This window comes from Fukomys damarensis, unplaced genomic scaffold (assembly GCF_012274545.1).
Source record: "Fukomys damarensis isolate Sample0158 unplaced genomic scaffold, DMR_v1.0_HiC HiC_scaffold_13, whole genome shotgun sequence".
NCBI classification, from domain to species: domain Eukaryota; kingdom Metazoa; phylum Chordata; class Mammalia; order Rodentia; family Bathyergidae; genus Fukomys; species Fukomys damarensis.
The window spans coordinates 33,054,787-33,066,639 of NW_022900925.1; the positions used below are offsets into that span (position 1 = coordinate 33,054,787).

The 11,853-nt window shown below is 44.4% G+C and overlaps 1 protein-coding gene across 4 annotated transcripts in view; it reads left to right on the forward strand.

Moving 5' to 3' along the window:
* The first annotated feature begins 1,148 nt into the window (after positions 1-1,148).
* Positions 1,149-11,853, forward strand: part of LOC104859522 (C-Jun-amino-terminal kinase-interacting protein 4) — a 52,620-nt gene continuing 41,915 nt past the window's right edge. For all 4 annotated transcript variants that reach the window (XM_010620172.3, XM_010620174.3, XM_010620173.3 and 1 more), the window contains exons 1-2: positions 1,149-1,458; positions 6,029-6,179. In XM_010620172.3, the coding sequence (XP_010618474.1) occupies positions 1,298-1,458; positions 6,029-6,179 (312 nt within the window). In that variant the 5' untranslated portion in view covers positions 1,149-1,297. The remainder of the gene's footprint in view (positions 1,459-6,028; positions 6,180-11,853) is intronic.

The window sequence follows — 11,853 nt, forward strand, 5'->3', positions numbered from 1 at the left end:
TTCTTATGAATGATTACAATAAATGATACCAGTAAATTCATAAAGAAGAAAATATTTTCTCATTCTTTCAATTAAATCTACAGAAACAGTCAACATCTTGGTGTTAATTACATTGAAAGTGATCTTTGTTAATCTCTTGAAAAGATCAACACATAAGGAAGGATATGGTTTCTCCTCAAGTTTCACATTAATTTTGTTTCCCATTTTAATGAATAGATTTGTCAGGTATCTTTTCTTTGTAATTATTATTTCTAATTAGGGGTCTTTTATTACCTCCTCCCAATATCCATACGCTAACTTCAGTGTCGGTTAGCAGTATTACATACTGTTAAAAAGAGCTAAACAAGCTCTTGGCTACTTTTATGGACATTAGCATATTAAATGTAAGCATTTCTGTATTCCTTTGCTATTCAAATTTTTTATTCCTTAATCTTCTTTTATATGGAATTGGGTAAGCTGATAAATAAGAATTTCTGTACAAATGTGTCTCCTGTGTAATAAATAATACTGTGTTTTGTTCCAGGCATTAGTGTTCAATTTTTTGTTTTTTTCTTTTTCTTAAAATAGATGATCCATAATTATATGGAACATTTAGAAAGAACGAAACTTCATCAGCTGACAGGGAGTGACCAACTGGAGTCCACCGCTCACAGGGTTAGGTAAGCCTCGTTACATGCTTTGCCTTGAGAAAAAAACGAGATAAATAATCTGTTCTTGTTGTTTTCTTCTGTTCTTTAATCCCGGAATAATAGTTGGGCTGATTCTAAGAGCTTTCCGATGTGGTTGGAATGCTATAGAAGGAAATAGCATGGAAAAATAGAAACAGCCGTCACCATTGAAAAGCTAAATCCTGAGAGCTATGCTGTATAAGCAGAATCTTCAGGTATTTCGACTTTTTGTAAAAAAAAAAAAATTGATGGAGATTACACTGGGCTTGGAATTTTCTGATTTGTGGGAATGCTGAGAATTTTTCAGAGCTCCCCTATAATTGGGCCTTTTTGAAAGGGTTGGCCAGCCACCCGTTTGGTGTAGGAGTGCGAATAAATTATGCAGCTGCGGCCGCAGCCAATGGCCTGGGCCGGGACCTGGAGCGGCGCGCGGCCGTTCATAGGCTAGCGGCGCGGGCGGCAGAGCGGGATGACGTCACCGCCGGGCCGCTGCGGACGGAGTGGAGAGCGCTGCTGATGGCATTGTTTTTGTGGCAGCCGCTGAATGACAGCTCCCCACTACAAAGATCTCCCCTTGGCCCCGGCGTAGGCCTCCTAGTCCGGGCGTTTCACCATGCCAGCGCAGCGCCATGAGTCCTGGATGCATGCTGCTGTTTGTGTTTGGCTTTGTTGGCGGGGCGGTGGTCATTAATTCTGCCATCCTAGTATCTCTCTCTGTTTTGCTGCTCGTGCACTTTTCTATTTCTACCGGGGTGCCGGCTCTGACGCAGAACCTACCAAGGATACTCAGGTACTCCGGTCTCTCTTGGAAGCCCGTGCTTGCTGGTTTTTCTTGCAGTTTTAGCCCCCTTGGTCTGCTTTTTAACCGTTTCTGTTGCAGCTTGAAACAATGGAAAATGGCCTGAATCTAGGATGTCTGTTCGCCTTTGCAGGAATTTATAGGCCACCACTTAGGAACTGCTTTGTATCTGGAAACTGCCGACCAAGGCAGAGGACTTTTCTTAGCGTGCTTACCCCCAGTGCAAGGTCAGCGTGGGCTCCTCTCGGCAGAATGGTGAAGCAGTAAAGGGAGGAGCAGGAGAGGCTGGGGCCGAGTTCATGCAGCCCCGGTTTAGCTTCCCAGCGCTAAGGAGCAGAGAGCTGTCGCGCTGGCTCTTGCAAAGGACCAGGGGGGAACACAGGCCGCAGGTTTCTTTGGTTCCAGTTTTCCTTGGCCCATGGAGGAAGGAAGTTAATCTATCATTTTATAATTTTTAGTAACAGCTCTTGGGAATTGACAATTTAAGTATTTTCCTCCTTAAGCAAAGTTATTTTAAAGTAAAAGGGCTTAAACTTTTTAGAGCTAGGACTGTGTTACCCCATTATGTACACATGGAAGTTGTGAAAGCTTTACAAAGCCGATTCTCTATTGTTGTGTCAGATGTCGTCCATTCTTTGCTTTGTAGTCCTGGTGACAAATGGTCCATGCCTGCTTGTGGGGGTGGCCACCCTTCGCCAGCCTTCCTGCCACCCCTCTGCTGCAGCCCCAAGAGAGGCCAGAGGCTGAGGGTTTGAGGTCTTTTGTTTTCTAATCATCAAAGTAGCTGAATTGAATTCTAACTGTGGACTTAGACAGAAGTACCAACCTCAGTGTGTTCCTTTTTATTCATAGGGTGGTTTAGATTCAATTTTAATTTAAGACCCAGAAATTAAATTTCATCTGTGGACTAAAAGTAGATGCTTGTTCATGTATTTTCTTTGCTGATGTCTAAAAATCAGAACAGCCTTATAGCTGATTTATATGAAAGATTTATAAAGATGCATACATGTGTCTGTGCCTATCTACGTTTTGAGGATATTATAAACACTGGACTCAAGAATCCATCAAACATTAAAATCAGACCATGTGAGAAACTGGCTCGGGCTCTGAGAAGGCAGCGTGCAGCAGGGAAGGCGCGGGGCTGCACGGCCTGGGTGCTAGCACTCTGTCCCAGCCCCTGCGCCTGCAGCCCCTCACTTTTCCTCCTCTGAGGCTCCTTCCCTTGTAGGTGGCTTTAAAAATTGAGAGAGATTATTTCATGTTAAATCGTTGCTGCAAGATATGTGGTACATTAATTTCACAGTCACCAATGTGTCCGATTTTTAGCAGAACCGTTAAAACTGCAGTTATTTTATTGTTAAAATACCTTATGCTTAAACTTTAAAAATGGCACGACACAAAGGCTTCTGTTAGTTTGATCAACTACACAGAGTAGTCTTCACTGTTAAGATTAAATTGTTAAAACGTTGGCAATTCCAGGGGAAGCAGCTGGGCCTTGGGAGTCAACAGACCCAGCTTCTGACCCTGGCCCTGCCAGTCACTGCCACTAAGTCTCTGGGCATGGCCTTGCTGCTGTGAAGTTGGAGAACTCACCCCATTTCCTGTGGAGGTTGGATGAGATACGTTCGTCCTGAGTCGTGTGGCTCAGGGCCGGTCAGGAGGCCAGTGTTCAACAAATGCAAATTTTTTTATTGCCCTTCATCTTACTAATTAGTTGTATTCAGTGTGAGTATAGCCAAAAAGCTCTTTTAAAAACATTTTGGAAAATTATTTAATCGTGTAAACTAAAGTTTAAATAATGGAGTAAAAAACTGATGTGTGGAACTAAGGCAGTTTTAACAAAACCGTACCTAGGCTTCTGCTGCTGCTGGCTTTGTTTCTGTTGGATAGTGATGTTACTAAGCAGTGATAGCAGCTGCTCCAATCTAGGGGTTAAAATACCACTTGGTGTTTTTCCAGGCGCATCCCCTCCTCCGCTGTGTCTCCTCCAGATGCTGCAGGAGCATTTGATAGAGTACTGAGCCTGCCAGCGCACAGAGCCAGGCTTTCTTCTCAGAAGTAGTGAGCTTGCATACTCGCGTGTCTCCCAACTCCTGTGTGACTTGTCAGAGCCCTACTCTTCGTCCAGAGTTGGAGCACGGTAGCCCAGGGCAGCACTGAGCCTCCTGACAGAAAGCTGCTGGTCCTTGAAAGCTGCTTTCTTTGAGAGCTCTTTCTGAATGACTGACAGAGGCAGAGGGAAGATTCTGTGGGGTGTTGTTTGTCTGTTGGATTGTAGACTGAGTAGGACACTGCAACTTGGGAGTCAAAGAGGACTTTTTACCCAGCAGTTTTAAACTTTTCCAGTATTTGATACGTGTGAATATGAATGCATGGGCATGGGAATAGAAGAGGATTCTAACGGCTGCCTTGGGTTTTGGTTTCTGGGAGCAGTGTGATGGAGTCACACGGTCTGTGTTCTCTTCTCCTCACTGCATGTCAGGGTAACCAGCTTTTCATTAGGCTGAGTCTGATTCAATTCCCAGTCACTTTTTTTTTTTTTTTTTTTGGTACTGGGGATCGAACTTAGGACCTTGTACTTGAGAGGCAGGTGGTAGAACCACTGAGCTAAATCCCTGGCCCCCCAGTCACTTTTTATTTAAGGCAGTAAAGTATTAAAGAAATAATTGTCAACTTAGTGTAGCTCTTAGACTGTAGGATTTTTCTCTTTTTAAAATATGTTCCCCCAAATTGGTGTTAAACATCAGGGTTACATAATCGATGGCTTTTCATTTTGTCAATTATAGATATGAAAAAGAGAATTGGGGCCGGGGATTTAGCTCAGTGGTTCCGCTGCCTGCCTCCCAGTGCAAGGTTCCAAGTTTGATACCCGGTATCAAAAAGAAAAAGATGATTGAACCTGGGAGTGGTAGCACATGCATGTAATCCCAGCCCTCTGGGACGCCGAGGCAGGAGCATCATGAGGTTGAGCCTGGCCTGGGCAGCTAAGTAGTTCAGCAAAGACCCTGCATCAAAATAAAAAAGTAATAAGGGTGGCAATACATCTCAGTGTGAAGGCCCTGGGGTCGAGCCCCAGTATGGGGGTGGGGTGTTCAGCTGCCAGCAACTACTAGGATTATTTAATGGAAGAAAGGGCATTTTAAGATCAAAGAAACAGAAAAGTCATACTTTAACATAGGGGTCAGTTATTTGCAAAAAGAACAATTTTTAAAAAGGGTGGGGCAGGTGCTCTGTCACAGGGAAGTGTGCACGTGGACAGCATGTACTGTATCAGTCACAAAGAAAATAGCAGATGCCCCTTCGTCCTTGGTGACTGGGGATAAGTGATGTAGAGGGAATGGCTAATTTTTGTCATTTGTTGTTCTGGCAACTTTGAGTCTCAAACTTAGGTTTTGTGTTAAAATTTAATCTCTTACTGTGCTGGCTACCTTTGTTAGACTTTTTTCTCCCAAATCAAATAGGAAAAACTGTTACAAGTGTGAAGAAGTGGTAGAAGAAGTGGTATTTTCTTGTGCACAGAACTTTGCTAAAATGCAATTTCTCAGCCCCCTTGTGCTCTTTACTTCTTAAGAAGATGTTCTGAAAGTTTTACTAGTCCTTTTTGATAAGAATGGAAGGCACATAAAAGGACAAGTTTCAAAAGTGACTTAATGGTCTTAAAATGAACTTACAGAATAAGAGACTCATTTAGCAAACTATTTTTTCCTTGCTTTTATCTATACCCTCATTGTTTCTGTTCTAACTTTCTCAGTAGTGGAGGTAGGAATTCAGGGGCCACTAAACCCGTGGTGTCTTGTTTCTTTCCCACTTTCCACAGTTTTTAGTTAATGACCCATGATGATGACCTGTTAGTAGGCTTGTTTCCACTTTCTGAAGTGCTTTCATTTGGAATCTTCTGTTCATTGACAAAAGATGTATTTTTTGTTGAAATTCTATTATTAAAAGTATAACTCTTGTTCTTTGAAATTTCCCACAGAACATTGGAAAATCAGCAGTTTTTAAATGGAGTCTCTTGGATCCCTTGTTTGCGGGGGAGACTAACAATGGTTTTCTCATGTGTATGGTGCAATGGTCTGTAGGAAAATAGAATTTTTCTACTTTAGGAAGGATAAAAATCTTTCGGGTAGCATTTAATGAGTAGCTTTGATTCAGAAAATGTGTTGGTCTTTTTCTAGGCAGAGAAGGTGAGCCCTCAGTGGCCCAGGAAGCATCCAGGGATTGACAGGAGGGTCTGGGGAGCAGGGAGTGGGGCTTGGCTTCGTTAACCCATGCGTAGGTCACTCAGCAGCGCCGCTCTGAGACCAGACCACACCACTGGCTGCTTCCCGGGCACGATACTTAGTAGTAACTTGTGCGGTTTCCTAAACGGTTGGGACACTTTTGTTAATCTCCTGGAGATGACTAATCTTCAGAGACTCTGTCCCCTTCGCTGGTTTGTCTGCAGATGGGCAGGCAGGGTCATTGAAAATGATGACCCCCAAATAATTGCCAGGCTTATCGCTTGCAGTTGTGACAAATAAAAATAAACAGTTGTTTACTTTTTCCTCCCCTCTCCTAATAGAAAAGAGCGCCCTATAACCTTAGGGATTTTCCCACTGCCCGCCGGAGATGGGCTACTGACACCGGACACACAGAAGGGCGGCGAGACCCCGGGATCAGAGCAGTGGAAATTCCAGGAGCTGAGCCAGCCGCGATCACACACCAGCCTGAAGGTGAGCGGCCCCAACAGGCTCCTTGCCTCTGCAGAGCCCTGCACAGCAGAGCGCAGGGAGATATAATTGTTCATAAACGGAAGTGAGCTCTTCCCCGAATGACAAAATTAGCTTCTGTTTGATTTAGCTGTATAAGACGGACTTAGGGTGGGGTGACAAGTAACCCTAATTATGATTTTGAGACTTGAAAATCACTGTCACCTAGGGTCGGGGATTTAGCTGAGTGATTCCGACACCTACCTTGCAAGCGCAAGGTCCTGAGTTCAATCCCCGGTAGCAAAAAAATAAATAAATTAAAGAAAAGAAAATCATTGTCACCTGAACTCCCTGGCTCACTGATGGAAATGTCACAATTTAGGGCTTCACTTTAAAAGCAAAACACTGTTTTTTGTTTGTTTGTTTGTTTGTTTTAAACGTCAAAACTACTTTATGGCCGGGCGTGGTGGCCCATGCCTGTAATCCCAGTACTTGGGAGGCTGAGGCAGGAGGATTACTGTGAGTTCGAGACCAGCCTGGGCTACATAGTGAGTTCCAGGTCAGTCTCAACTATGTAGTGAGACCCTGTCTCAAAAAAACCAACCAACCAAACAAACAAACAAAACTACTTTATGAAGCAGTACACAAAAGTGCTTTGTGTTTAATCAAAAAGTCCCGGTGTTAATTTCTTATGGATTCTATTCTTGATCCAGAACTTTTCATCAGATAAACCATAAATGTAATGGACAGCATAGGCTAGGCGTGGTGGCCCAGGCCTGTGTCCCAGCTGCCTTGGAGGCTAAGTCTAGGAGGATTTCATGAGCAAACAAACTCCAGGCCAGCCTGGCACTGTGGCAAGACTCCATCTCAGGAGGAAGTGGAGGATGTACTAATAATTAACTGAAACTTTTGTTTTTAAAGTTAGCCAAGTGCACTGACATGTGCCTTAGTCCCAAGTAGTGGGGAGGCTGAGACAGGAGGATCACTTGAGCCCAGCCTAGACAACATAGTAAGACCCCATCTCAAAAAAACCCACAGAAGTTTATAATTATATTCTCTGTCTTTTAGAATACTTATAAAGGAAGTATTGGTTGCTTAAAAAGCTTTGTTATAATGTTGACTGTATCATAAACAGGGTATTTATATATAAAGGAATTATTTGTATCTTATCTCCTTTTCATGGTATATTTTTCTCCGAAGTCCTTAGTCTAAGTACTTAAAGATAGCTTTATTGTCTTCTAAAATACGGAGTCATTTACATATTTACTTGTTTGTTTCTTTGCAGTAAGCCCTAAGAAGATAAGTTCCTGCTGTATCCCTAGCACTTAGGAGAGTGTATAGCACCTTGTAGATGCTCAGAACATGTTTTGTTTGTTTTTACAGTAATGGGGCTTAAGCCAGGGAGCACTGAGCTATATCCTGGGTCCTTTTTTTTAGTTTTGTTTTTTTGAGACAGGGTCTCACTAAATTGCCCACAGTGGGCTTGAACTTGTGAGTGATCTCCTGCCTCAGCCTCCTGAGTAGCCAGCTGGGATTACAGGCGTGCACCACTATGGCTTACTCAGAACATGTTTTTAAATGAATTATTTCTTTTAGATGTTAGACTCTTTTGAGATAGTGTAAATGATCTTTCAGTTCCAGATGGTAGAGATTTTCAGATTCATTCTGTTGACCTTTGAAATATGCTCAAAACAAAAAGCCCTCATTAAATATTCAATGGCTTTTCTCTCACTGAAAAATGTTTTTGTTTCTTGTTTTCCGGGCTGGGGACTGAACCCAGGGCCTTGTGTGTGCTGGGCAAAGGCTCTACCACGGAGCTCCACCCCAGCCTCAGAGCCTCTGCTTCTCTTCCCTGAGAGCTCAAATTGTGAGAAGTCAGCCTCCTCCTTGGTGATGGCTCGGGGAGACACTGCATTCTTCATGCCTACAGCCGCACTGGCTTTTTTAGCCTGCCTGTAGGTTTAATGGATTTCCCAAAATATCCACCTCTGTTGGCCTGTTTGCTGTGTCCCCTTTCTCAAAACAAAATTAAGTAGGAGGAATACTTGTAGTACATCAGAAATGAATTACCATCTGGCAGCTTTACTTATTAAAGTGCACTTTCACAGATGATTATTATAATTCTTTTGTCACTTAATCCAGTGACATGCTGTGACAGAACTTCACCGGCAAGTTATAGCTACTTAAGAGGTGATTAATATGGATGCAGCATAGTGGCTTTTCGTGTCCTCCCTGGAGATGGTCAGGCCAGTGCTCCCCAGAGAGACCCTAAACCAATCCCATGTCGCTCTGCACTGGTCTCAGGTAAAGGCCCAACAGACGATTTTCAGGAACTAGGTGGTACATTGCAAAATGGCACAAGTCTGACTGGTAAAGTGTGCCTGCTCGTCAGGACCTATTTATTGTTCACCTAAGCCCTTCTCTAACTTTCCCAAGGGCTGGAAGCCAGGGGTTGGGTTCATTCATGGGCCACGTCACAGGTGTCTCAGGTGTATTACAGGACATGGAGTGGACTACTTCATCTCTTGATTTAAAATCTCCCAGAGCTCAGATGATCCTAGTAGTCTGGGAGCCTGAGGCAGGAGGGTGGCAAATTTGAGCCCACCCTGGGCATTTGAATGACTTGGTAAAAAAGGTTTAAAAAGGACGTTGAGGGAAGCCTGGGCACATAGCCAGCCAGTGCAAAGGCCCTGGATTCCATCCCCAGTACTGCAGCCAAAAAAAAGGAGAGAGAAAGAGAAAAATTAGAAAAGAATTATAATCAACATTAATTTTATGAGCACTGTTTTTTTGTTTGTTTTGGTGGCGGTTGGGTGGGGTACCAGGGATCAAACTTGGGACCTTGCACTTGTAAGGCAGGCGGTAGCACCACTGAGCTAAATCCCTGGCCTGCATTTGATAGATAGATTTCGATTCTTAAAGTGCTTCCTTCACACCCCGCCCGGTCGTGCTCTGTGTGATTTGTCCCTGCCCCTTCCCCCTGCTGGTTTCTCTTCTACTTTGGGTCCTCCAAACATCGGAGTGACCCAGGGCTTCTCTACATCCGGGTCACCAGGCCCCAGGTCTGTAAATGGCACCTACACATTAATGGTCACAGGTTCCAGTCTCCAACCTAACCTTTGCCCTGAACTCCAGAGCGCTGCATCCATTTGCTTTTCTTCAGCCCATACTGGTTTGACCCTGCTGGGTTAATAAGGCCAGGCTGAACTGCACAGCCTAGTTGAAGCCTCACCTGGCACTTGATTGATGATCCTCAAATTCTTTAGAGATCAGTGAAGGGCAGAAAGCAGAAGCGTTCTGTACTGCATCATTAACAGGATTTTTTTGGGGGGTGGGGGTGGTACCCAGGTTCAAACTCACTGCTTGTGAGGCAGGTAGGGTGCCACTGAACTAAATCCCTGGCCCAACAGAATTTTTTAAGCTGGAGGTTTTCTAGTAAAGTCAATAAAAGAAACCAAATGACCAATGTGCGATGAAAGTGCTAGGAATGTGGGACTGAGCAGTAATGGCAAGGGGGGAGCTTTTTATCTCCCTGAATTATATTCATGAACAAGCTGCAAATCAAGAAGGAATCAGAGTAGAAAAGACCAAGTGTAATGAAGACAGTTGTAAAGAAGGAGTAGTTCAGGAACTTGTCCTGCCGGATAGTTAAGATTCAGCATAAAGCACTGAGGCAGAGTCCACATTGTCTTGCTGTCCTCTTCGCTTTCTGCGCAGTTCACCTCCTTGTGAACGTTTTAGAGTTCTGGAGCTCCGCCACGGCTCGGAGCTCTGTAGCAGGACCGCCGCGCTGCCCTGTTGGCAGCTCTCCCAGGGATGTGCTTGGCATGCCGAGGCCGAGGCCCCCAGAGCAGCTTCCTGTGGGAAGGGCTTTGCCTGCCAGCATCTGGGCTTCTGTGCTCAGGCTCTGCCCGCAGCTCTAGTTGTCACTGGCTTGAATCTCTAGAGTGCTGGAGTCCTATTCCTCTTATTGCCTGTCATCAGACATTCCTACTGTACAATACATGTGCAATAGTGAATTTTAAAATCATTAAAAGGTCTTTTACGGGGAGCCAGGGATTTAGCTCAGTGGTTCTGCCATCTGCCTTGCAAGCGCAGGGACCTAAGTTTAATCCCCGGTACCAAAAAGAAAAAAGGGGGGGCGTCTTTTACTTTTCTAAAAGGGCCTTTTATTGTCAGGCAGTTTTAAACTTAGAGAAAAGCTGCGCGAAGGGTACCAAGTTCTCTTACACCTTTCTTCCAGCTTCCCCACACGCTGACTGCCGTGCGGTTTTCACCACCGAGGCATGGACATGGGCGTTCTGCTGTTAGGTAAAGTGCAGGCTCGTGTGGGAGTCTCGCCAGTTTCCCATTAGTGCCCTGTTTCTGTCCAGGGTCCATGCAGGCTCTTAGGATGCACTTCGTCACCTTGTCCTCTTTCCTCAGCCCTCTCCAGTGTGTGGCTCTTCTGTCCTGCCGTCTTTCATGAAGACTCTCTCTTCAATTAACCTCCTCTGGTGACTTCTCACAATTAGACTGAGGCTGTATTTTCTTTTTTTCCCCCATTAAGTTTATTGGTCCATTTAAAGCAAACAGTACAGTTACATGCATCATTGGGATCTTGTACCTTTACATGATATGTCTTGGTTCTTGTTTTTTCCCCATTCCCCTGCCCTCCCTTCACCCTATGTTTTCTTTCTAGTAGTGAGAATTGAACCCAGGGGTCTCTTCTGCATCCCCAGCTCTTAATTTATTTTTTATTCTAAGGTAGCAGCTCACTAGGTTACTAAATGGCCCGGGCTGGGCTCGGACTTGCAGCCCTTTTGCCACAATCTCCCAGAGTGCTCATGTTGCAGGCGTGCACCCTGTCCGGCTGAGGTCCTCAGTTTGTTTCGTTTTGTTTTGTTTTTCTTTTGGCAAGAATACCACAGGAGCCTTACACCTTCTTAGTGAATTGTGAGGGGAGGAGTACTACAAGGTCGGTTGTAATGTTTGGTGATTCTGAACTGCAGATGCTCTGCGTTTCTCTCAGGTTTTAGCATCCCTCAGTGAATCTTCCCTCCTGCAATTATTAGTATAATTCTGCTAACAGGTATTTTCTGTTTTCTTTGTCCTTCCACATTTGTTAAGTACCATTCTGTGAGGAATAACCGTCCTTTCCTTGTCTCCCTCCCCTCCTCTTCTTCCATTCGGGACTCTGGGTCTGTGTTTTGTTCTGGGGCTCTCCAGTTCTATCACTGGTGTTCACATCATTCCAGCTGTGAACATGGGAGTTCTTCTAGATTGGCCCCTGTATGCTTTCTGTGCATCCAGTCCTCTGCCTTCCTGTGACCCTGTGAGCTGCTTCGTGCCCTGGTGTCCTCCCTGCCCCAGCTGTGCAGAATCAGCTGCTCTCCAGGATTCCTGTGCTTTCCCTGGAGGATGGTGCTGTATTTAGGAGCCAGGTCGGGGCACTCTGTGCCTATTCTTGGAATGTGATTGCTTCTGAGCCCCTCTTTATATTGCTTCTGTTGTTTATGTTCATATTACCTCCTCTTAGGCTTTTGCTAAACCTTTTTTTTTTAATGACAGTCTTGCTCTGTAGCATAGCTGGCCTGAAACTTGCAGCAGTCCTCCTGCCTTAGCCTTCTGAATAGGTTTTTTTTTTTGTGTTAATATTTAAAGAAGGCAAAATAAAAGTAGAATCTTTATTTGGGTTTTTCTTTTTTTTTTTTTTTTT